Below are 26,338 nucleotides of genomic sequence, written 5' to 3'. Positions count from 1 at the left end.
TCACTGATGAAAACAGAGTCACTGCAGCTGCTTTTATTTTGAAAGAGCAGGAGCTGCTAACAGTCAGTTCAGCTGCTTTTATTTTGACAGTTCGTTTTGAGACTGATTTAAAAATCAATTTTTGGAAATGTTCACAAAACCATAAAAACAGAAAAAATAAAGGACAGATTCATGTCGAGGAAATGTGAACGTGTGAACCGGTGACATGTGAACGTGTGAACCGGTGACATGTGAACGTGTGAACCGGTGACATGTGAACGTGTGAACCGGTGACATGTGAACGTGTGAACCGGTGACATGTGAACGTGTGAACCGGTGACATGTGAACGTGTGAACCGGTGACATGTGAACGTGTGAACCGGTGACATGTGAACGTGTGAACCGGTGACATGTGAACGTGTGAACCGGTGACATGTGAGCGTGTGAACCGGTGACATGTGAACGTGTGAACCGGTGACTTGTGAGCGTGTGAACCGGTGACATGTGAACGTGTGAACCGGTGACATGTGAACGTGTGAACCGGTGACATGTGAGCGTGTGAACCGATGACATGTGAACGTGTGAACCGGTGACATGTGAACGTGTGAACCGGTGACTTGTGAGCGTGTGAACGGGTGACATGTGAACGTGTGAACCGGTGACTTGTGAGCGTGTGAACGGGTGACATGTGAACGTGTGAACCGGTGACATGTGAACGTGTGAACCGGTGACATGTGAACGTGTGAACCGGTGACATGTGAACGTGTGAACCGGTGACATGTGAGCGTGTGAACCGATGACATGTGAACGTGTGAACCGGTGACATGTGAACGTGTGAACCGGTGACTTGTGAGCGTGTGAACGGGTGACATGTGAACCGGTGAACCGGTGACATGTGAACGTGTGAACCGGTGACATGTGAACGTGTGAACCGGTGACATGTGAACGTGTGAACCGGTGACATGTGAGCGTGTGAACCGGTGACATGTGAACGTGTGAACCGGTGACATGTGAACGTGTGAACCGGTGACATGTGAACGTGTGAACCGGTGACATGTGAGCGTGTGAACGGGTGACATGTGAACCGGTGAACCGGTGACATGTGAACGTGTGAACCGGTGACATGTGAACGTGTGAACCGGTGACATGTGAACGTGTGAACCGGTGACATGTGAGCGTGTGAACCGGTGACATGTGAACGTGTGAACCGGTGACATGTGAACGTGTGAACCGGTGACATGTGAACGTGTGAGCGTGTGAACCGGTGACATGTGAACGTGTGAACCGGTGACATGTGAACGTGTGAACATGTGAACGTGTGACATGTGAACGTGTGAACCGGTGACATGTGAACGTGTGAACCGGTGACATGTGAACGTGTGAACCGGTGACATGTGAACGTGTGAACCGGTGACATGTGAACGTGTGAACCGGTGACATGTGAACGTGTGAACCGGTGACCTGTGAACGTGTGAACCGGTGACTTGTGAACGTGTGAACCGGTGACATGTGAACGTGTGAACCGGTGACATGTGAACGTGTGAACCGGTGACATGTGAACGTGTGAACCGGTGACATGTGAACGTGTGAACCGGTGACATGTGAACGTGTGAACCGGTGACATGTGAACGTGTGAACCGGTGACCTGTGAACGTGTGAACCGGTGACTTGTGAACGTGTGAACCGGTGACATGTGAACGTGTGAACCGGTGACATGTGAACGTGTGAACCGGTGACATGTGAATGTGTGAACCGATGACATGTGAACGTGTGAACCGGTGACATGTGAACGTGTGAACCGGTGACATGTGAACGTGTGAACCGATGACATGTGAACGTGTGAACCGATGACATGTGAACGTGTGAACCGGTGACATGTGAACGTGTGAACCGGTGACATGTGAACGTGTGAACCGATGACATGTGAACGTGTGAACCGGTGACATGTGAACGTGTGAACCGGTGACATGTGAACGTGTGAATCGGTGACATGTGAACGTGTGAACCGGTGACATGTGAACGTGTGAATCGTAACGTGTGACATGTGAGCGTGTGAACCGGTGACATGTGAACGTGTGAACCGATGACATGTGAACGTGTGAACCGGTGACATGTGAACGTGTGAACCGGTGACATGTGAACGTGTGAATCGGTGACATGTGAGCGTGTGAACCGGTGACATGTGAACGTGTGAACCGATGACATGTGAACGTGTGAACCGGTGACATGTGAACGTGTGAACCGTAACGTGTGACATGTGAACGTGTGAACCGGTGACTTGTGAGCGTGTGAATCGTGACATGTGAACGTGTGAACCGGTGACAGCGGATGGAAATCTTTGAGTGGAACGTGAGCTGTGATGTGACAGAGACACTTTATTCTCCCTCTCATGCAGAATGGAAATCAATAGAAGCCTGAGCTGGTTTAAAGTCGCTCACTCATCTGAATCGACTGCGTGTAGATTGTCTCTGAACGCAGAGCGGAAACATTCATTGGCCATAAAAACCTTTTCACCCTCGTCTGTGTCCGTCCATCTGTCCATTAGTGTCCAACTGGGAGTCTTTGACCTGTCACATTTCTTTCTGGACATTCTTCAGACGTGTCCTCTACTTCTCTGAATTTTTAAAGATGCTGAAACTCAACTCAATGACTCAAACTCGACTTCATCAGTTATGGAAATGAAAAGAAAGATTTGAAACATAAACTGTTTCTAAATCAAAATCATCTGGAGAAAATAAAAATCTCTGACTTCCCTGAACTCGTATATTAGTTTGAACGTGTCTGTGGTGAAACAGATAAACGTACTTTTAACGACATGTACGAATCCAGTCGGTTTGTTTATCCTCTTCACGTTCTCAGAAATTAACCCGGCGCCTCCAGAAGATGTTATACGCACATGTCCAGTAGGGGCAGTGCAGGTGCTGATACTCATCTGTGTTGTGGTTGATTTAAGTGCGTTACTGTCGCGACCTTTAGAGGAAGCCAGAAGCTGAGTCCTGTGATGCGCCCTCTAGTGGAATAATCTAGTAACACGTGATAAAATAACATATGCTCACAATTCATTTCATTGTGTGCGAACCTGTGGCCTAAATAATTATTTCTATTTATCATAACTCGGACTCCTCATCTCTTCAGTCATCGTTTCATTTGAGTTTTTAAGGTTTTGTCTTCCATGTAGTTTTGTATCTTTGTTCCGTGTGCGATTCTTTAACGTCTGAAGTTGTCTTTGTTCGAGCTCCTGATGGTGAAGAGGAAGTAAAGAGACGTTCGGATCTCTAACCTGCTGCGTGTGTGTGTCTGCGTGTGTGTCTGCGTGTGTGTCTGCGTGTGTGTGTCTGCGTGTGTGTGTGTCTGCGTGTGTGTGTGTCTGTGTGTGTGTTCCAGCCTCAGATCATCTCACTGACACACTTAGACTCTGATGTCATTAACTTTGCTCCGAAACTGAATCTTTAACGTGATTATGTTCAGAATGTTAACGTTTGTTTTCACTGGAGCGGCTCTCACGTTACTGTCGTGCATTAGCTAACGTTAGCTTGTCTCTGGTGACGTTTGGGTTGTGTGTGTGTGTGTGTGTGTCTGTGTGTGTGTCTGTGTGTGTCTGTGTGTGTGTGTGAGAGAGTATCTGTGTGTGTATGTGTTTGTGTGTGTGAGAGTGTGTGTGTCCGTGTGTGTGAGAGAGTATCTCTGTGTGTGTGTGTGTGTGTGTGTGTGTGTGTGTGTGTGTGAGTGTCTGTGAGTGTGTGAGAGAGTATCTGTGTGTATGTGTGTGTGAGTGTCTGTGAGTGTGTGAGAGAGTATCTGTGTGTGTGTGTGTGCGTGTGTGTGTGTGTGTGGTAATCAGCAGTAAGTGCAGTGTGTCTCTGGACGGAGACGATCAGCCGCCTGTAGCCAATCAATAGAGCGATCAATACTGGGAATGGAGGGAGAGATCTGTGTGTGTGTCTGTATGTGTGTCTGTGTGTGTATTTTCCTGACTTCATTATGTAAAACTCTGATATTGTGTGTGACTTTAAGTTGAACCCACATCTCAGATGATTCTGAGATTCAGCTCACACACACACACAAACAAACACACACACACACACACACACTCACAGTCAAACTCTCCCTCACACACACAAACACACACTCGAGTTAATGTGTCATCATGCAGTCTGAGCAGCTGTCGTCTGATTGGTCAGTTTGACTGAATCGGTCTCATAAATCCACGTTTAGAGATTCCGAGAAACTTTATTGATCGACAGTCCAAAGACAAAACTGTGTGTGCGTGTGTGTGTCCGTGATCTGTGTAATCTGACCTGCTGTGAAAATCAATCTGCATTAACACACATGAGTTGTGTGTTTATCATTTGAATCATCAGAATAACAGAAGAGGTGTGTGTGCTCCTGTTTAGATGTCTTTGTGAGGACCAGTTTGAGTTTCCGCCGGAGTGAGGACATTGTGGCCGGTGCTCACTTGGCGCCCTCTAGTGGACTGTTCGGGGATTAGGACTTGGTTTAAAGAATCCGGTTAGGGTTAGAGTTAGTCCTTTAGTAGTGATGGTTAAGGTAAGGGGCTAGGGAACACATTATGCCAATGAGTGTCCTCACTAAAATAGAAGTACAAATGTGTGTGAGTAATAAGAAAGTAATTGATTACTTCCAATTACTTCCTGTAATAATTAACTTCATGTTCCTCATCAATACTCTGACAAACCACACGTTTGTATTTCTATGTTATTGAGGACACTCATTGTCAGTAAACATTCTCTCGCCCCTTACCTTAACCTTTACCAAACACTTAACCAAACACTTAACCTTAACCAAACACTTAACCAAACACTTAACCAAACACTTAACCTTTACCAAACACTTAGCCCCAGCTTTAACCTAAACCTGATTCGAACCCTAGAAGTCTGAACCCTCAAAAAACGCTAACCCTCCACAGGTTATTGAGGAGGTTCCAGGAGTTTTTGAGGAGGCTTCAGGTTATTGAGGGGGTGAAGAGAACATCTAAAGAGCAACTGCAACATTCACATACGTTGTGAGGCTCATCTGAGGGAAACGCGTGTTTCTCGAGGACGCTGGAATGTCCTCAATAGCCAGTAGGACTTGTTTACTCCTGGAATCCAGTCAAGAACTAAAGATCTCCTAGAAACTTCCGAAGCTGTTCATCAATTCAAGGAACCTTGAGAACAGGAGGTGACGCTGACCCCTGGTGTCCATCAGGGGGAATCACAGCAACATAAACATCAGTTTGAATGACTTTTATTAGTTGAACTAAAGGAGTGAAACATGAGAACTGCATCTCTGATTGGCCCAGGTCAAACAGTTCTAGTCCAGTTTCAGTCAGACCTGCGGTTCTGGTCCGGGTCTTCGATGTGTTCAGTTTATAAAAACAGATTCACATTTTTAAAATGATGATTCAACCCTTCTGTTTGTAAACTGATGATTTATTGATGATGACAAAGTTTACAACGTTGTCACTGAGGTCCAGAACACGTGGATCATCTCTCTGGATCAGCGACTTCACATTTTATTTCATTTCCAGGATTTGTTTAAAAAGTAGAATCAGTCTTTAAGTTTAATTTTTACAATAAATACAAAATAAAACGTCACAAGGTCTGAGGACGTCTCAAACTGATCGGCTCCAACATCGTGATCATATCATCAACAGATAAATATTAAAAAATCTGAAATTGTCCTGAGCAGAAAAATTAAAAACACAAAGTGACCTCAGACCTCCAGCTGCCACTGCTGCGTCTGAGACGCATCACAGATCGCCATGGAAACGTAACCTTTAGGTCCGACTGGCTCAGCGACCGAGAGACACTGACCCACGGAGACCTGGTAGAGTCGCTCAGACTTCTACAGGAGAGAGAGAGGGCAGGGTTTAATAGGAACGTGTGTGTGTGTGTGTGTCTGTGTGTGTGTCTGTGTGTGTGTGTGTCTGTATGTGTGTCTGTGTGTGTGTGTCTGTGTGTATGTGTGTGTGTGTGTGTCTGTATGTGTGTCTGTATGTGTGTCTGTGTGTGTCTGTGTGTGTCTGTATGTGTGTCTGTGTGTGTGTGTCTGTGTGTGTGTCTGTGTGTGTGTCTGTGTGTGTGTGTGTGTGTGTGTGTCTGTATGTGTGTCTGTATGTGTGTCTGTGTGTGTCTGTGTGTGTCTGTATGTGTGTCTGTGTGTGTGTGTCTGTGTGTGTGTCTGTGTGTGTGTCTGTGTGTGTGTGTGTGTGTGTGTCTGTATGTGTGTCTGTGTGTGTGTGTGTCTGTATGTGTGTCTGTGTGTGTGTGTCTGTGTGTGTCTGTGTGTGTGTCTGTGTGTGTGTCTCACCCCAAGGCTCCACTGCTGTGACCCTCCTGATCCGTGACACTTCATCAGTCTTGGAGGATCGAAGGTTCGGATCTCGGACACGTCGAGACACAACAGACCTGCGAGGATCAGCTGACTCTCCTCGTCATAGGTCCAGTCCTGAACATACACGGCACATGATGAGGTCAGGGTCAAAGGTCGCAGGTCAACCAGACCTGGCTGGTTGGTTAACTCAGTTTCCAAAGTGTGTGATGGTTGTTTGTGGTCGACTCACCTGTTCAGGGTCACGGGGGTCACATGGCCGTAGGACTACGGCTCCGCCCTTTTGACTAACTCGGCCCTGGGCCACTAGACAACGACTGGTTGCTAGGTTACGTAGCTGGAAGAGGACATTTGATCAGTTTATGACTCAAATGATCGATAATCAAACATGGATGAGGATTATTTGTCACGTACCCGTCCTCTCTGCAGGACTTTGGGACGCCTCAGACCTTTGTTGATGAACAGCGGCGGCTGCTGCTTGTTGCCGTTGGCGACAGCCTGCATCTCAGGGTAGACTGTGTCCAGGTACCAACGAAACGAGTGACACTGCAGCCGCTTCCTCAACGCCACGCGCTCGCTGATGTCACCGTAAGCGCGCTCACGCAGCTCTGGACGTAGGGACAGATACTGCTCCTGAAGGGACCACACGGGAACAGGAAGTGAGGTCAGGGGATAACGCAGCTGCTTATTGGATCACAGTTCTGTGTGCGTACCTTGTACTCGTCCATCCATACATGCGCTAGCCGCAGAGAATTATGGGCCATGGTGTCCTGCCCCCCCGGTGAACCGTACGGCCGCCGCTTCCTGAAGATGTGTCCGACTCTGGAGCAGGGGATGATGAGCAGCTGGCCGCCGCACATCCAGATCTGAGCCGGACAGAAACACACCGTGAGTCCGGAGGAGACTCTGTCCCTCACATGCTGCTCCACAGCTCCTCTCGCTCCTGATGTCATCCTACGACTGATTGGACGAATCCCGATGTGACGTCAGCTGTCTGGCGCTCGCTCCTTGCCGCTGCCTTCAGCCTTAATGCTAAGCTAAGCTAAGCTAACACGTTAACTGTCTGTAAAACTCAGCTCTTACCCTGAAGGAGATTTCCAGGTTTTCTCCGCCCCAGATGTCCATGCCTGCATCATACTGTCCCAGCTCGTTGAAATACTTTCTGTTCATGGCGAATAAGCCGCCAGCCATGGTGGGAGACCTGGGGGGGGGCATCAGAGGTGAGGTACAAATAAGCTGGTTACCTGTTTAATCAGCTGGTTAGGGTTAGCTACCTGATTGGTCCTGTGGTGCCCCCCGGCCCATTGAGCTCTGAGGGGGGGACAGGGTCCCACTTGAAGTGCAGCCCCCAGTTGAAGCCGCCCCTGACGACGGGCGAGGGCGAGTACGCCAGCGTGTCGGCCGAGATGATGTCGATGACGGGACAGACCACGGTGTGAGAGTCTCTCTGGATCGGGGCGAGCAGCGGCTGCAGCCACGCCTGGTTCACCTCACAGTGACTGTCCAGGAAGACCAGCACCTCCCCTGGACACACAGGTGGAGAGGAAGGGCTGAGGACGTAGGGTTTGAGGATGTAGGACGTATAGTTGGACGATGTTGGATGTATAGTTGTAGGATGTTGGATGTATAGTTGTAGGATATAGGATGTATAGTTGGAGGACGTTGAATGTATAGTTGGACGATGTTGAATGTATAGTTATGGATGTAGGATGTATAGTTGGAGGATGTAGGATGTATAGTTGTAGGATGTTGGATGTATAGTTGGAGGATGTTGAATGTACAGTTGTAGGATGTTGGATGTATAGTTGTAGGATGTATAGTTGTAGGATGTAGGATGTATAGTTGTAGGATGTAGGATGTATAGTTGTAGGATGTAGGATGTATAGTTGTAGGATGTTGGATGTATAGTTGTAGGATGTTGGATGTATAGTTGTAGGATGTAGGATGTATAGTTGTAGGATGTTGGATGTATAGTTGTAGGATGTTGGATGTATAGTTGTAGGATGTTGGATGTATAGTTGTAGGATGTTGGATGTTTAGTTGGAGGATGTAGGATGTATAGTTGGACGATGTTGGATGTATAGTTGTAGGATGTTGGATGTATAGTTGTAGGATGTAGGATGTATAGTTGTAGGATGTAGGATGTATAGTTGGAGGATGTATAGTTGGAGGATGTTGGATGTATAGTTGTAGGATGTTTGATGTATAGTTGTAGGATGTTTGATGTATAGTTTGAGGATGTAGGATGTATAGTTGTAGGATGTATAGTTGTAGGATGTTGGATGTATAGTTGTAGGATGTAGGATGTATAGTTGTAGGATGTAGGATGTATAGTTGTAGGATGTTGGATGTATAGTTGTAGGATGTAGGATGTATAGTTGTAGGATGTACAGTTGTAGGATGTAGGATGTATAGTTGTAGGATGTTGGATGTATAGTTGGAGGATGTAAGATGTATAGTTGGAGGATGTAGGACGTATAGTTGTAGGATGTAGGATGTATAGTTGTAGGATGCTGGATGTATAGTTGTAGGATGTTGGATGTATAGTTGTAGGATGTAGGATGTATAGTTGTAGGATGTAGGATATATAGTTGTAGGATGTAGGATGTATAGTTGGAGGATGCATAGTTGTAGGATGTAGGATGTATAGTTGTAGGATGTTGGATGTATAGTTGTAGGATGTTTGATGTATAGTTGTAGGATGTTTGATGTATAGTTTGAGGATGTATAGTTGTAGGATGTAGGATGTATAGTTGTAGGATGTTGGATGTATAGTTGTAGGATGTAGGATGTATAGTTGTAGGATGTAGGATGTATAGTTGTAGGATGTTGGATGTATAGTTGTAGGATGTAGGATGTATAGTTGTAGGATGTACAGTTGTAGGATGTAGGATGTATAGTTGTAGGACGTTGGATGTATAGTTGTAGGATGTAGGATGAATAGTTGGAGGATGTAGGACGTATAGTTGTAGGATGTTGGATGTATAGTTGTAGGATGTTGGATGTATAGTTGTAGGATGTAGGATGTATAGTTGTAGGATGTATAGTTGTAGGATGTTGGATGTATAGTTGTAGGATGTAGGATATATAGTTGTAGGATGTATAGTTGTAGGATGTATAGTTGTAGGATGTAGGATGTATAGTTGTATGATGTATAGTTGTAGGATGTTGGATGTATAATTGGAGGATGTAGGATGTATAGTTGTAGGATGTATAGTTGTAGGATGTTGGATGTATAGTTGTAGGATGTAGGATGTATAGATGTAGGATGTACAGTTGGAGGATGTATAGTTGTAGGATGTAGGATGTATAGTTGGAGGATGTATAGTTGTAGGATGTTGGATGTATAGTTGTGGGATGTAGGATGTATAGTTGTAGGATGTATAGTTGTAGGATGTAGGATGTATAGTTGTAGGATGTAGGATGTATAGTTGTAGGATGTTGGATGTATAGTTGTAGGATGTTGGATGTATAGTTGTAGGATGTTGTATGTATAGTTGTAGGATGTAGAGTTGGAGGATGTTGGATGTATAGTTGTAGGATGTATAGTTGTAGGATGTATAGTTGTAGGATGTTGGATGTATAGTTGTAGGATGTAGGATGTATAGTTGGAGGATGTAGGATGTATAGTTGTGGGATGTAGGATGTATAGTTGTAGGATGTATAGTTGTAGGATGTAGGATGTATAGTTGTAGGATGTAGGATGTATAGTTGTAGGATGTTGGATGTATAGTTGTAGGATGTTGGATGTATAGTTGTAGGATGTTGTATGTATAGTTGTAGGATGTAGAGTTGGAGGATGTTGGATGTATAGTTGTAGGATGTATAGTTGTAGGATGTATAGTTGTAGGATGTTGGATGTATAGTTGTAGGATGTAGGATGTATAGTTGGAGGATGTAGGATGTATAGTTGTAGGATGTTGGATGAATAGTTGGAGGATGTAGGACGTATAGTTGTAGGATGTTGGATGTATAGTTGTAGGATGTAGGATGTTTAGTTGTAGGATGTAGGATGTTTAGTTGTAGGATGTATAGTTGTAGGATGTTGGATGTGTAGTTGGAGGATGTAGGATGTATAGTTGTAGGATGTTGGATGTTTAGTTGTAGGATGTTGGATGTATAGTTGTAGGATGTTGGATGTATAGTTGTAGGATGTAGGATGTTTAGTTGTAGGATGTATAGTTGTAGGATGTTGGATGTATAGTTGGATGATGTTGGATGTATAGTTGTAGGATGTAGGATGTATAGTTGTAGGATGTATAGTTGTAGGATGTTGGATGTATAGTTGTAGGATGTTGGATGTATAGTTGTAGGATGCAGGATGTATAGTTGGATGATGTTGGATGTATAGTTGTAGGATGTTGGATGTATAGTTGGAGGATGTAGGATGTATAGTTGGATGATGTAGGATGTATAGTTGGATGATGTTGGATGTATAGTTGTAGGATGTATAGTTGTAGGATGTAGGATGTATAGTTGGATGATGTAGGATGTATAGTTGGATGATGTTGGATGTATAGTTGTAGGATGTATAGTTGGATGATGTTGGATGTATAGTTGTAGGATGTAGGATGTTTAGTTGTAGGATGTTGGATGTATAGTTGGATGATGTAGGATGTATAGTTGGATGATGTTGGATGTATAGTTGTAGGATGCAGGACGTACCAGTAGCATGTGAGGCTCCGATCATGCGTCCTCGGATGAGTCCTTCTCTCTTCTGGTTTCTCACCAGCTTCACTTTCCCCTGAAGCTCCTCCCCCCTCACGTATCGATCCAAGTCGTTCTTCAGCTCGTCTGAACAACAACACAAACATCAAGGTGGTTGTGTTAGAAAAGGTTTGAAGCCTTTTGTTGTGCAGTTGGCAGGAAGTGTTGATGGTGTTACCGAGCTCGCTGTGGTCGTCGACCAGGACGATCTCGTGCAGGAGGTAGGCCGGCGTCCGGTCCAGCACGCTGTGAACCGTCCTCAGCAGGGCGGAGAACGCCTCGTTGAAGAAGCAGATCACTACGCTGGCCGAGGGCAGAGCCAGAGGATAAACCTTCTCCTGACACCTGCAGAGTTGTGTTTTAACAAACTACTCTCAGTCCTCCTCCATGGAACATGAATTAAACACCATGTATGTGGAATGTGATGCATTGGCTTGTCAGCATTAACGTGTCTTATCAATCAATCAATCAAATGTGAACAGAGTGGAAGGTCGTGGAGAAGAGTCTCACTGCTGGTCTCTGGTGTCGGGCAGCTCTCGGTGGTGACCCAGTCTGGTGGAGATGAGGACATTGAAGGCGTGTCGGTGGTAACCAGTGTCCCTGACCTCCTGATCCGCCTCGTTAAAGATCATCCCTGCAGGAAGACACAACCAGTTGACCTCAAGTGCCCAGAGACCAACCACATCCAGTCTGTGAACCTGATACTACTCAACCAATAAGTTCAGCATAGTATCTTAATTTTCCCATCAGCACCTGAACACACCACAGCCTCTCACCCATCTCTGGCGACAGCTCCAATCCCCGATTGGCTGTCAGAAGATGATTCCTCGCCCTCCGCCCGCCCAGACCCCTGGTGATTGGCTGGCTGCGGTGCTGCAGAGGGGTCCTGCTGTCTCCAGGCTCCGCCCCCAGAGAGAAGTAGAGGAAGAGCAGGAAGGACCAAGTGGCTGAGGTGGCGAGGCAGCCATAACAGAAGTACCGCAGCGTGACACTGGCCATGGTGGCCGAGCGAGCATCGCCTTACATCACGCTGCTAAGAGAGAGAGAGAGAGAGAGAGAGAGAGAGAGAGAGAGAGAGAGAGAGAGAGAGAGAGAGAGAGAGAGAGAGAGAGAGAGAGAGAGAGAGAGAGAGAGGATACCTGTTTGTACAGAGGAAACAAACAGGAAGTAACAACTCAACACTTCTATCACACTTCAGATCTTCATGAATGGTTCACGTATAAGTGAGAACAAAATGACGTAACAACGATCAATGGAAAGTGAAACCATCAACCCACTGAGGACTGGAAACCACACCGAACATCCCAGTGACAAACTGAAACCACAGGCTGATCCAACTGGTGTGAATATCAACTCATCATGTGACTCAGTGGGTGTGGCCTCTTGTGCCTGCATGTTCTCCTGACAACATCTGGACATGATGCTCCTGAGGAGTCGGAGGATGGAGTCCTGGGGGTTCTCCTTCCTGGACCTGGATCATCTCCTCCTGGACCTGGATCATCTCCTCCTGGACCTGGATCGTCACCTCCCGGACCTGGATCATCTCCTCCTGGACCTGGATCATCACCTCCTGGACCTGGATCGTCACCTCCTGGACCTGGATCATCACCTCCTGGACCTGGATCATCTCCTCCTGGACAGTCCCCCCCAGGATCTGCCTCCTCAGACCATTCACTGATCCACCAAGCTGCTCATAGATGTTGTTACAGCAGCTTCACGTTCACCAGGACGTCTCTAGACTCGTTCACACCTGTCACATGTGTGAACCTGCTCTCATCTGTGAGGAGAACCAGGCTCCAGTGGAGAACCTGCTGTGGACACAAACTGTCTTGTGACCACGCGTATGGACGTGTCCTCCTGGAGGAGCTGGACTAGCTGTGCAGCCTGATGGAGCTGCAGGTTCCTCCTCATGCTCCCAGTGGGACGAGGAGCAGGACACAGAACTAGAATCCATTCAAACCATGAAGTGAGTAAATGATATTCTGACAGAAGCATGTGGACACGTTGACCCATGAAGAGACCGACACAGAGAGAGAGAGACGCAGATACAAGGTGAGGTCAGAGACTCATAACAATGAAGAGCTTACTCTTGTGTTAACGGTGAAGGTTGGAGCAGGTCTCAGCTGACTGTCTCATAAACTGGTTAATTATTCTTCTTCATTTAAACAGAACGACTCAAGTATTTTAAAGACGTTGTAAAACCTGCTGACTCATCTTCTTTTCACCACCAACACGTTGAGTCAGCTTTTTCTTGACTTCAGGTGTTTTGTGTAGCAGCTCACTGACTGTAACTGATTCATGAACTTTAAGGTTAAGATTAGGCTTACCTTAGTTTAAGAGTTACCTTAACTCTGACTAAAATCTGAACTGACCTGAACATGTGTCGTTACCATAATGTTCAAGGTGAATCGTCTTTCAAAGTAAAATCCTTCATGTGTCAATAACATGTGCTACGATTCGGACTCAGTGGGTCACGTGAAAGTTCAGCCGTGATGAAACTGCACAAACATGTGTTTACACGTCACGTTCAATGAGTCCTGTTTAAAAGAAGAACTTAGTGAGAGAAGCTCGAGGAACAAGAGAATCAGAGAAACAAGAGAATCAGAGAAAAAGAGAAACAAGAGAATCAGAGAATCAGAGAAACAAGAGAATCAGAGAAACAGAGAATCAGAGAAACAAGAGAATTAGAGAAACAAGAGAATCAGAGAAACAGAGAAACAAGAGAATCATAGAAACAAGAGAATCAAGAGAATCAGAGAATCAAGAGAATCAGAGAATCAGAGAATCAGAGAAACAAGAGAATCAGAGAAACAGAGAAACAAGAGAATCAGAGAATCATAGAAAAAGAGAAACAGAGAATCACAGAATCACAGAATCACAGAATCACAGAATCAGAGAAACAGAGAAACAAGAGAATCATAGAAACAAGAGAATCAGAGAAACAGAGAAACAGAGAATCACAGAATCACAGAATCAGAGAAACAGAGAAACAAGAGAATCAGAGAAACAAGAGAATCACAGAATCACAGAATCACAGAATCAGAGATCGTGTGCGAGCTACATCGCGTCCGATAATGGAATCCGTTCCACAGCGACGGTCGCTAGCTAAACTCCGGCGGAAGGAGTGAACCTGACACCGGATGTGCACTCACGTCTCGGCGGCTCGGAGCGGTTTGCTCAGCGGCTGTGGCAGCTGACTGGACGCCGGCAGGTCGCGGGTGTAATCCGCTGGTCTGGCTGTAGCTGCTAATGCTAATGCTAATGTTTACCGTCAGTGGATCGTCTGTTGAGCTGCAGCACAGACGCCACCAGACACCACACTTCCGCTCAAGGCTTTCAAAATAAGACACACCACAGGAAGACAGGACACAGAGACGACCCCCGAGCAATAAAACCAACGTGTGCAGAGACAATCCGTGTTGATCTGTCAGAGCTGAACCACGTCAACAGTTTATTAAGAGATGATCAGACTTTATTAACCTCTGACGTCATGTGGTTCAGGCTCGTCTCCAGAAATTAAGCCAAAATATCTCAGAGACAAACACTCAGATCTTGTGCTGATGATCAGTCAACAGAAACGCAGGAGGACTCTTATTTTGAAAACGGGTCCAGAGCACCCTGAGCAGGGTCAGATGAGGAGGCGTTGTGTCTGTCTCTCCTCTTGGTCGTTCACTGCTCCTCCTCCTCCCAGCTCCTCCTCACCCTCCACTTCCGGGAGAACTCCTCCTTATTGACAGCATCTCTGCTTTCTATTGGCTGGATCGCTGCGAGGGCGGGGCCAGCTTTGCAGAGCAGGAGGAGAAGCTCAGCAGATGTTCCGAGCTGCTGGGCCGATCAGTGAAGGCTCCTGGTCCATGAGAGGGCTCTAGAGGTGCAATAGGTGGATTCAAGGATTACTGTGGAAGTTGTAATGGTTCATAAGAATAACTAAGTGCTGCGAATAGATGTATGAATGTGTGTGTGAATGGGTGAATGTAAATCTGTGCTGTAAAGCGCTTTGAGTGGTCATCAAGACTAGAAAAGCGCTATATATATACAAAACCATTTACCATAAGGAGGTTCTTGGGACCCCTGAGGAGGTTTGAGTGGGTGTACGGTACAATCAGTTCAGCAGGTGGAAAAACCTCTAGAATTTCCCCAGTGACTGTAAAGGAAGTTCTAAGGTTCTAATGTTCCTGGTCAATGTTTCTGATCCTCTAGGATGCGTTTGGTTCCTGTGGTTATTGTGAGGGTTCTAGTCGACAATGAGGGGTTATAGAGGTCTCACTTTTCTTTCTTTTTTTAAACTCTTTATTTATAGATCATTTTCATCTTTTAGTACAGGGAGGTAAAACAAAAGACAAATACAAAACATTGAACAATTACCAAAATTCAAGGTCCAGGGGTGATCAATAAATCCAAAAGACAAAGTATCAAACCCAGTACGTGCATACAGTCTCACTCATTGGCCAAGTAGGCTTGCCATTTCTGCCATCGTTTTTCACCTAAATCTTTTTGGAGTCTGATTGAATAAGTCATTTGCTCTAGTACATGTAATTGTTTTACAATATTAACAAAAGAGTCTGTAGTGGGAGCGTTTTTCTGGAGCCAACATTTTGTGATGGCCTTTTTACTTGCAGCCAGCAAGACCCTAAGTAGGTATATATCAGCTTTACTCAACCCATCTGGCACATTCCCAAGATAGAGAGTTGTGAACAATACATTCATATTAAAGCATAGGACCTTTGAAACAATTTTTGCCACTTCCCTCCAGAAAGACTGGATGGAGGGGCAAGACCAAAAAATATGGGCATGATCAGCAAAGACCTCTCCGCATTCTCTCCAGCAGGCCAGTTGTGCACCAGTCTGTTTGGCCTTTTGCTTGGGGGTTATAAAAAAACGAATCAAGCTTTTCCAACAGAAGTCTCTCCAAGTCCAAGAGTTGGTGGAGGATGACTGCGTTTCCCAAGCGTTCAGCCACATGTCCTCTGTTATCACAATGTTCAACTCTTTTTCCCATCGTTGTTTCACATAGTCTGTAGAATCCTTCTTCAGTGAGGTAATGCTGTGGTATAACTTGCTTATAAGTCCTTTAATATTCCCAGAGTTGTATGCATCCATAAATATATGAATAATCGCTGGTGGCTCCGCTGGGTTACAACCTTTCAGCTTTTTACAAAAATAATCCCGGAACTGTAAGTACCTGTAAAAGTCATGCCCACCTAGTCCATACATTTGACATAAATTGTTAAAGCTATTAAGCTCCCATTTTTTAACAATTTTGCATACAGCCGTAACACCATAATAGGTCCATTGTTTATATCTATGATCTAGTGATGCTGGTGTGAATTCGGGGTCATACGCTGGCCATCTAAGTAGTTTTATCTGTTTTTGGAGTTCAAATTTTTTAACCACCTCGCCCCATACCTTCAAAGAGCAGTTCACCCATTGGCTCTCCGTATGTAATATCTTTTTCTCCATTTCCACACAACCAAGCAGTGATTGTATTGGTGCATCTGTTAGTGATAACTCCATGGTTTTCCATTTGGCTACATAAGATGAATTACACCAATATATTAGAGGTCTCAGTTGGGCTGCTAAATAGTAGTAGGCCTTGCCGCCCCTATCCTCCGGAAGCTGAAGAGTGGAAAATTTAACCCTCGGCCTCTGTTTATTCCAGATGAATCGTGAAATATGTTTATTCCACTCTCTAAATTGTTTCAGAGGAATTTCCACTGGCAATGATAAAAAGAGATATAATAACCTAGGGAGGATATTCATTTTTATTGATCTAATTCTGCTACCAAAGTCAAGAGGCAACAGGCTCCACCCATCAAGGTCATCATATATTTTCTTGTTAATAGTTATAGTTAATATTGAATAAGTTTGACATGTCTTTAGTCAGATTCACTCCCAGATATTTTATAAAGGGTGCGTTCCAATTAAAACTATACATAACGTTAAGTTCTTCTGTAGGTGTGTAATTAAATGTCATAACCTGTGTTTTATGTACATTTAGGGCATATCCTGAATATTCATTCATATGTTTTCAGCATTTTCATTAATAGAGGCCGGCCTGAATTAGGATTTTTTGAGGTCTCACTTTTGAGGGTCTCAGGAATGAAAGAAATTGAAGGAACTGTGAGAAAATTAATTTTTTCTAAATTCAAAATTTCAGCGGGTTGATGAAGCTGACGTTTATTCATTCTGGAAGAACCACACAGAGCTGAAGAACCTGTAAACATGTCAAAGCTTTGGGTCAGGTCCATCTGTGGTTCTTCCGCTCAGGGATTACAGAATCACCTGCCACGCCCTCAGGAGGAGCTGAGGTCCAGAGGTCCTTACGAGCAATCTTGATGTGAATGAGGTTCTAGGAGGTTCTCCAGATTGTAATGTTAATTCCTGTGCTCATTTGGAGACTGAGGAGGATCTACAGGTCATATAAAAACGTCCCTGATGTGGAAGACATGGATGTTCCAGTGGAGCCTCCAGGTATCTTCTCACAGAAGGATCATCTCATGATTACCAGGAGGTTCTGAGGAGGCCCAGGTGCGTTTTATGGACCTTCAGTTTTCCACAGCGTAGTTTTGTGGTACTGAAGGTTCTAACAATTCTGAAGACTCTCTTTTATTCAAAAAAGATGTAATGATATATGATGACTGTATTAGTATGATTTTTTTAATATATATTTAAATTGGGGGGGCAGCTCTACCAGGTGAGCTGCCGCCCTATGACTGTATTATTTAATAAAAAGAATGAAATAATGATATAAGATGACTGTGTTTATTAAAGATAAAGTTATAATAATGATTCAATGATTATACATTTAACTTTCATTATAAATCCTGTGGTGGTGATGCGGTCCCTGAGGAACTCCTCCAGCAGCAGCAGTCCGGATCCTGGAGAGTCCAGTCCGGGATTTCAGGTCTGATGACAGAGGCCGTGTCACCAGAGCAGCGCTGAACCAGATCCCTCCGCGGGGTCACACACTTTTCACACCGACACAGAACCGGAGTGAGACCCGGACTCGGATCGAGCGACCCTCTTCAGACCGTCACCCGGAGGATCGTCAGCCGGAGGACCGTCGTCTCCACCGGGGTAGCAGGTGAACTCTGCCCGGTGAGCGGCGGAGCTCCGGGCGGAGTGTTTCCACGGACCTACTTCTCCTGCTGGGCTGACAGGCGGTGCTTCGGTCGCTTCCAAACATGGCCTCCATGACGGAGCGAGCGCTTCAACTTTAGTTTGTCCAGCTCTCAGGAGCAAAGCGTCGTGTTGTGCCGCTCGGGATGCTCGGAGCCGCGGGCCCGGCGGAGCTGTGAGGTGTGACCCGCCGGAGAAGCTGCTGCTGCGAGCCGGGAGCCGGGAGCTGCGGAGGAAAAGCAGAATCTCATCAAACCAGTAAGGACGTGTTCCTCCTCCTGTGGAGCCCGAGCGGCTGAAGCCTCTGAACCCCCTGAGTCCTCCGGCTCCTCGGGAACCGGCTCCTCGGGAACCGGCTCCCCGGGTCGGGCTCCGGCTCCTGCGGGCCCCGGGCGCTCCAGGGCCCGCGGGAGTCCACCGCAGGAGCCGGGGCGAGCTCGGTTCTGGTGCGCGCTAACAGCTAGCCTGCCAGCTAATGCTAATGCTAACAGAGCGGCGATCAGTCAACTGGGCGGTCCGAGGAAGCTAGCAGCTAACTGCTAGCAGCTAGCAGCTAACTGTGTTTCCGCGGCTCAGTGTCGAGGATCGATCTGTGAACGGAAGCTTCAGGTGACGTCACTTTGACTGTTGATCAGTTAAACGGTAGTTTGACTCAGTTGTGACGTCAACGCGTGAGAGAAACGCAGACCTGAAACCTCTGCAGGCTGAACTGATCGATCACAACAGAGGTGTGAGTGATCAGTGACGTCACTGTAGTTATGCCATGTGTACCTGTTGTAATCAGGTGTGTGTAATTGTGTGTAGTTGTGTGTAGTTGTGTGTAGTTGAAGGTGTTGTGTCAGGTGATGTGATCACACCAGAGGATCTGCTGGGATCAGATCAACACAACTTTCTGATCCTTCATCACAAAACTCATGTGGAGCCAGGACTCGTTCACACCTGGTTAGTTTCACCCCTGGTTAGTTTCACCCCCGGTTAGTTTCACACCTGGTTAGTTTCACCCCTGGTTAGTTTCACCCCTGGTTAGTTTCACACCTGGTTAGTTTCACACCTGGTTAGTTTCACCCCTGGTTAGTTTCACCCCTGGTTAGTTTCACCCCCGGTTAGTTTCACACCTGGTTAGTTTCACCCCTGGTTAGTTTCACACCTGGTTAGTTTCACCCCTGGTTAGTTTCACACCTGGTTAGTTTCACCCCTGGTTAGTTTCACACCTGGTTAGTTTCACCCCTGGTTAGTTTCACACCTGGTTAGTTTCACCCCTGGTTAGTTTCACCCCTGGTTAGTTTCACCCCTGGTTAGTTTCACACCAGGTTAGTTTCACCCCTGGTTAGTTTCACCCCTGGTTAGTTTCACACCTGGTTAGTTTCACCCCTGGTTAGTTTCACCCCTGGTTAGTTTCACACCTGGTTAGTTTCACCCCTGGTTAGTTTCACACCTGGTTAGTTTCACACCTGGTTAGTTTCACCCCTGGTTAGTTTCACCCCTGGTTAGTTTCACCCCCGGTTAGTTTCACACCTGGTTAGTTTCACCCCTGGTTAGTTTCACACCTGGTTAGTTTCACCCCTGGTTAGTTTCACACCTGGTTAGTTTCACCCCTGGTTAGTTTCACACCTGGTTAGTTTCACCCCTGGTTAGTTTCACACCTGGTTAGTTTCACCCCTGGTTAGTTTCACCCCTGGTTAGTTTCACCCCTGGTTAGTTTCACACCAGGTTAGTTTCACACCAGGTTAGTTTCACCCCTGGTTAGTTTCACACCAGGTTAGTTTCACACCTGGTTAGTTTCACCCCTGGTTAGTTTCACACCAGGTTAGTTTCACCCCCGGTTAGTTTCACACCCGGTTAGTTTCACCCCCGGTTAGTTTCACACCAGGTTAGTTTCACACCAGGTTAGTTTCACTCCTGGTTAGTTTCACACCTGGTTAGTTTCACCCCCGGTTAGTTTCACACCAGGTTAGTTTCACACCTGGTTAGTTTCACCCCTGGTTAGTTTCACCCCCGGTTAGTTTCACCCCCGGTTAGTTTCACCCCCGGTTAGTTTCACCCCCGGTTAGTTTCACACCAGGTTAGTTTCACACCAGGTTAGTTTCACTCCTGGTTAGTTTCACCCCTGGTTAGTTTCACCCCTGGTTAGTTTCACCCCTGGTTAGTTTCACCCCTGGTTAGTTTCACCCCTGGTTAGTTTCACCCCTGGTTAGTTTCACCCCTGGTTAGTTTCACCCCTGGTTAGTTTCGCACCTGGTTAGTTTCGCACCTGGTTAGTTTCGCACCTGGTTAGTTTCGCACCTGGTTAGTTTCGCACCTGGTTAGTTTCACCCCTGGTTAGTTTCAACCCTGGTTAGTTTCACCCCTGGTAAATTTCACACCTGGTTAGTTTCACACCAGGTTAGTTTAACACCAGGTTAGTTTCACCCCTGGTTAGTTTCACCCCTGGTTAGTTTCACACCTGGTTAGTTTCACACCTGGTTAGTTTCACCCCTGGTTAGTTTCGCACCTGGTTAGTTTCGCACCTGGTTAGTTTCACACCTGGTCTGTTTCACACCAGGTTAGTTTCACACCTGGTCTGTTTCACACCTGGTCTGTTTCACACCTGGTTAGTTTCACACCTGGTTAGTTTCACACCTGGTTACTTTCACACCTGGTTAGTTTCACACCAGGTTTCAGACCGGCAGACGGTTCAGTTCAGTGTGAACCCACTTATCACATGGGAAAGGATTTGAGCTAGTGTGGAATTACTGTAGTACTGTAGAACCATAGTACTGTAGTACTTTAGTACCGTAGTACTGTAGTACTGCGCCTGAAGGTGCTGATGCTGCTATTGATACATCATGATGTTACCATGGCAACCAAATGAAGTGCTTCATTCATGTTCTCCATTCAACAGAAAGACTCTGTCTACAAACCAATCAGAGTGAAGTATAGGTAGACTCCGCCCACGTAGGTGATGACGACAGGACGTCCTCTTCGTCGTAGTGTCTGCTTTAAAAAGTTCAACGTAAGAAATAGAAACTACACTGAAGTTTTAGGTAAATGAATTCAACCTCTTCAGGAAGGTCCGTGTTTCTGTTGCATGGTGTTGAGCTGCCGGTGGCCATGCGTCATGACACGCCACGGAACACTGCAGCGATGCACAGGAGCAGCGTGTTGGAGCAGTGGTGAAATGGTCGGGGCCCCCCCCCCCCACATGGTCGGGCCCCTGGGCCTCAGGCGGTCCCCATAGCGCAGGCATCAGGGTTTAAACTACATTAAAACTGCAATTATCAGCAGATAAATAATCTATTAGATGGTCAACAGAAAAGTGAAACTGGTCCCAGCTCCTCACACTGGGACCTGACACTGGGACCAGTGTGAGGAGCTGGGACCAGTGTCAGGTCCCAGGACCAGTGTGAGGAGCTGGGACCGGTGTGAGGAGCTGGGACCAGTGTCAGGTCCCAGGACCAGTGTGAGGAGCTGGGACCGGTGTGAGGAGCTGGGACCAGTGTGAGGTCCCAGTGTGAGGAGCTGGGACCAGTGTGAGGAGCTGGGACCAGTGTGAGGAGCTGGGACCAGTGTGAGGAGCTGGGACCAGTGTGGGGAGCTGGGACCAGTGTCAGGTCCCAGGACCAGTGTGAGGAGCTGGGACCGGTGTGAGGAGCTGGGACCAGTGTCAGGTCCCAGGACCAGTGTGAGGAGCTGGGACCGGTGTGAGGAGCTGGGACCAGTGTGAGGTCCCAGTGTGAGGAGCTGGGACCAGTGTGAGGAGCTGGGACCAGTGTCAGAGGCTTTTCTCTGTTGAGTCTTTTGGAATCTGACCTTTCACCGTTTAAAGGACTTGATTATCACCTGTGATCATTATAACCACTCGGTTGATTGATTGAAAATAATCTGCAGACGAATTAATAATTAAATCATAGTTGGAGACTGTTTCATAAGTGACTTAGTTGAAACTCTGAAATAATAATAATGATATTAGACTGAGACTTCAGGGGTCAAAGGTCACTGATGTTTACTGTTGACTCCTTGGGTTCTGGTAGGAGGTGTGCTGTGATTGGCTGGATGATCTGCTTGGTTGTCAGAGGGTTACTGGGCTATCGGCTGTATTTTACTGGACTCGGATGGATAGTGTTATCACATGACCATTCACGTCCACTGGTCATGTGATGTAAACAGGAAGTAGGTTGTCTCCTCTGCAGTTGGTTGCTTAGTAACAGGAACTCCTCTGAAGGAGGAGCAGTGATGGTGAAGAGTCAGAGCAGGGACGACGAGGTGGAAGTGTAACTGACAGGAAGTGCTACTGACAGGAAGTGCTACTGACAGGAAGTGCTACTGACAGGAAGTGTAACTGACAGGAAGTGCTACTGACAGGAAGTGCTACTGACAGGAAGTGCTACTGACAGGAAGTGCTACGGACAGGAAGTGCTACGGACAGGAAGTGCTACGGACAGGAAGTGCTACGGACAGGAAGTGCTACGGACAGGAAGTGCTACGGACAGGAAGTGCTACGGACAGGAAGTGCTACGGACAGGAAGTGCTACTGACAGGAAGTGCTACTGACAGGAAGTGCTACTGACAGGAAGTGCTACTGACAGGAAGTGCTACTGACAGGAAGTGCTACTGACAGGAAGTGTTACTGACAGGAAGTCAGTAACACAGCTTTGTGTTCACCGCTGCTAGCCGAGTCATGTGACTGATAAGAACCAATCAGGAAGAGAACGTCTGCGTCATCGTTTACTAAAGTCTCGGTTTCTGTTCAGACACAAACTCAGTTTGCACGAGTCTCCGATTCAGAGGCTGGAAGACAAATGTGTTGGTGTGGGCGGAGCCTCCATCATCACCGCTACATTAGACCCAACCTGCACAGGTGTCAACAAACAGTATCCATTGTTTTTTCTGCAGTGTATCCAGGTCACATTGATGACATTATTATTATTATGAATCAATAATCCATTCTGTGTATAAGTGAAGCTTTTAGATGTTCATTCTGTGAGTCTCGTCTCAAGGCTGATATACACAGAGACTTTAATACTTATATTACTTTTACACATTGTGAATGAAGAAAGGAATTTTGTTTGTTGTGTCTTTAAAACAATTCAAATCTCAGCCCCTTTCTTTGTGTTTTTGATCAGAATGCCATCTGAGGCTCAGTCTCAGGAGCCTCGTGACAGGGGCCCGCCCCCCCCTGTCACTCGGGCCGGGCGCAGTGCTCAGCTCGCCAAAGCCGCCGCCACAAGCCTCTTGAGCGAGCGGCGTTCCCGGGGGCGACCTCGGAAAGACGGGAGCAGCGGCCGCTCGGCTCCCCTGGCACCTCCTGCTCCTCCGTCTCCTCCTCCACCTCCCACATCTAGGAAGAAGTAAGTGAGACGGTGACAAGTTGTTAGACGCCACACAACTCCACAACTTTTTATTTTTTCATAAAAATATTGATCAGGTTTTGAAGTGTTTTCAGCTCCTGGTGAATCCAGTTCTAAAACCCTTTGAGCCAGCGAGTCCACACTGCTGCTGCTTCCACAAATTAATCTGCAACAAACTTTTGTGTTGCAGTGAATTGTCTTCATTTATCGAATCAGGCTTTGAATTAAAATATATAAGGCTGATGTTTCGGCCATAAGACATATCTTGGTATACTGATCATGTGACAAACAGGTAGAGACATGTGACCATGTGTGTTTCTCTGCGTTTGTGTGTGTAGGGGGCGGAGTCGAGGCCCAGCCCAGATAGAGGACAAGAAGAGCGTGGACTCCACGGAGAAGAAATCCGCCCACAAGACGGGTGTGTAACAGGGTGTAGAAATCAAACGCACCTTCATTCACATGTGTGAAACCAGGGCACCTGGTTACAGTTCTGTGGTTCATTGTTTTTATTTGTGGTTCACAGAGGTGACGGAGAAGACCACGGGACGCCGGCGATCATCCTCCCGGAGGAAATCGAACACAAACCCCGACCCTGAACCAAGCCAAGAAAGGTTTAGTCCAGAGTCTAAGCTGGACCCTGATCCACTTGGTCCCACAATCCCAGTCTCCAGCCCAGAACCAGCCCAATGTACTGACGAGGACAGAACCAGCCCTGGTCCTCCTGCCGAGCTCCCGACCTGCAGTCCTGGACCAGAACCTCGACTCAGCCCCCTGCCCACCTCCCTGTCCCCGGACCACAGTCCGGTTCAAAGCCCCGCCTCCACCCCCAGACCAGCTCCTGATCCTGTGGAGGAGGGCCGGCCCGGGCCAAGCCGTAGCCCCGCCCCCACAGAGGTGGACTGCAGTCCCTGCAGGGTTCCCATGGAGACAGAAGGGGGTGCGGCAAGTCCTGGGGTTATTTCCATGGGGCACAGTCCGGCTCCGAGTCCCTGCTCGGACCTCCTGGTGTCCCCCTGTCCCCTGGAGGACGAGGACTCACTGTCCCTGCTGTTCAGACGCTCTCTGTCAGAGGACTCGGGGGGGTCGCCCAGCCACAGCCTGGGACACATCAAGAAACGGTGAGACGGTGTGTCTGTGTGTGTCTGTGTGTTTGTGTGTGTCTGCCCATCCAGCTCTGAACACACTCTCTCTCTCCCTGTGTTCACCTTGTCTCTCGCCCCACAGTCTGAAGCAGTGTGCCTTCTGTTACCATGACGACAAGCTTCCTCTGGGCCAGGGCCGCCTGGTGGTGTTCGGCCCGACGCCTGGCTACATCCCCCTCCACATCCTGAACCGCAGAGCGTCCTCTGACCGAGATAGCGACTGCCACGACCACTGCTACCGTGGCAACCAGGCCCCACCCACGTGAGTAACCTCACTTCCTGTTTATACCTCTCAATACAAAGTCACACCACCTAGATAAGAATTGACATTCCCATAAAAATCAAGTCAGTTAACCTGTGTGTGTGTGTGTGTCTGTGTGTGTGTGTGTCTGTGTGTGTGTCTGTGTGTGTGTGTGTCTGTGCGTAGGTGCAGCAGTCCGGAGCAGTGTGGTGAGTACACTACATTCATTTTACAAACAGCTGTCACATGACCATGTACACTGGTCTTGTGGTGAATACAGGAAGCACACGGCCTACCTTGGAGTTGGTTGCTTAGTTACACAAAATACTGCAAACTATTCTGAGGCATTGACGTAAAGGCTCTTATATACTTCTACGTTCTCCGTTTCTCGGAGAGGTCTCAGCGGGAGACAAAGAGTCTTTTTGATTTTTACCTCTCCGTACATGAAAAAATTCACCGCCAAACCCATAGTTGGCGCAACGGAAGACGAGCTCAGAGAAGCCTACCCCATTTGGGAAGAAGAAGTCCACGTGTCTCTGTTGACATGTTAGCTCCTCCCACACACTGAACCATGGCAACTAACAGAACTAAATAAAGTGACACCCAGCGGGTCAAGATGCTGATTTAATCGTTTCTTAGCGCAGCGGTTCCCCGGTCTTGTTTCCGAACTGTGTTGCTGATTCCACAGCTTGAATCTGCTTGAGGCTACATGTAGCTAGAAGCTAACCGGACCTAGCTCCCCCCCAGCTTCCACACACAGTCAGCAGGGACTCCCGACACTAACTACTACCCAGTGTTTGCTTCTAACCTGACGGTATTATAGAAACAGTGTCATGATAGAAGTGGAATTAAAGTCGTGACGGCGGGTTCTTGCACTGTTACCACCGCAGGTGGACAACTCCGCTGGCTTAACACACACGTCACTTTAGTCGTAGAATCGTAGTTGTGTTTGGGTTTTTGTGACACAGGGAAGTAAACAGAAAAGTTTGAGGTCCGGAAATGACGTCGTAGGGAAATTATGTCGTTCGCGGACCAATCACAGCCAAGGTCTGTCCGTCGGCTCTCCGACATAAAGACGTGTAGTTAGAAAAATCAGACGTGTACGAAAAGCTCGGAGAGGGCGTTTCACGACAGATAGGGCGGTCTTATCTGTCCGTTTTTTCAAAAACGCAGAACCGTAAATTGGCCTTAAAACACTTTTGTCGAATGGCTTGAAAGCGAGGAGCATGTTATCGATCAGGAAGTGTAGAGTAACAACGTGTGAGTGCTGCAGTGATGTCAGGAGGTCCCACTGTGTTGATGTGTGTTGTTGTTTGTGTTGTCAGAGTCTTCCTCAGAGTTTGTGGAGCAGCTTGGACCCATCGGCCTCCCACATGACATCAACGTCCAATCACTGTTCGACCCCACAGGTACAGAAAGTTACAGGTTCCTCATCTTCTCCACCTGTGTGTGTGTGTCTGTGTGTGCGTGTTTCGATTTGTAAACCTGAC

At 47.0% G+C, this 26,338-nt stretch overlaps 2 protein-coding genes across 3 annotated transcripts in view; one reads left to right on the top strand and one right to left on the bottom strand.

Annotated features, from left to right (window-relative positions):
• Positions 1-5,390: 5,390 nt before the first annotated feature.
• Positions 5,391-14,327, bottom strand: galnt11 (UDP-N-acetyl-alpha-D-galactosamine:polypeptide N-acetylgalactosaminyltransferase 11 (GalNAc-T11)). Of its 2 annotated transcripts, none has more exons than XM_061093867.1 (12): positions 14,172-14,327; positions 11,796-12,052; positions 11,530-11,653; positions 11,198-11,364; positions 10,978-11,106; positions 7,587-7,836; positions 7,396-7,513; positions 7,026-7,178; positions 6,727-6,945; positions 6,545-6,649; positions 6,292-6,429; positions 5,391-5,826 (listed from the first exon to the last, which is right to left on the bottom strand). In XM_061093867.1, the coding sequence occupies exons 2-12, from the start codon at positions 12,016-12,018 to the stop codon at positions 5,695-5,697; spliced, it is 1,758 nt and encodes a 585-aa protein (XP_060949850.1). In that variant the 5' UTR covers positions 12,019-12,052; positions 14,172-14,327; the 3' UTR covers positions 5,391-5,694. The 2 variants fall into 2 exon arrangements, with proteins under 2 accessions (XP_060949850.1, XP_060949851.1); XM_061093868.1 differs by having other exon boundaries at positions 11,796-12,049.
• Positions 14,328-17,976: 3,649 nt separating this feature from the next.
• LOC133027211 (histone-lysine N-methyltransferase 2C-like) overlaps positions 17,977-26,338 on the top strand; it is a 51,008-nt gene continuing 42,646 nt past the window's right edge. Inside the window, exons 1-7 of the mRNA XM_061094243.1 lie at positions 17,977-18,396; positions 23,241-23,465; positions 23,804-23,883; positions 23,989-24,583; positions 24,690-24,869; positions 25,035-25,057; positions 26,174-26,257. Of these exons, the coding sequence (XP_060950226.1) occupies positions 23,242-23,465; positions 23,804-23,883; positions 23,989-24,583; positions 24,690-24,869; positions 25,035-25,057; positions 26,174-26,257 (1,186 nt within the window). The 5' untranslated portion in view covers positions 17,977-18,396; position 23,241. The remainder of the gene's footprint in view (positions 18,397-23,240; positions 23,466-23,803; positions 23,884-23,988; positions 24,584-24,689; positions 24,870-25,034; positions 25,058-26,173; positions 26,258-26,338) is intronic.

Source organism: Limanda limanda, chromosome 20 (assembly GCF_963576545.1).
Source record: "Limanda limanda chromosome 20, fLimLim1.1, whole genome shotgun sequence".
NCBI classification, from domain to species: Eukaryota; Metazoa; Chordata; class Actinopteri; order Pleuronectiformes; family Pleuronectidae; genus Limanda; species Limanda limanda.
Note: the sequence above shows the minus strand (reverse complement) of the source record. Positions and strands in the feature narration are given on the sequence as shown.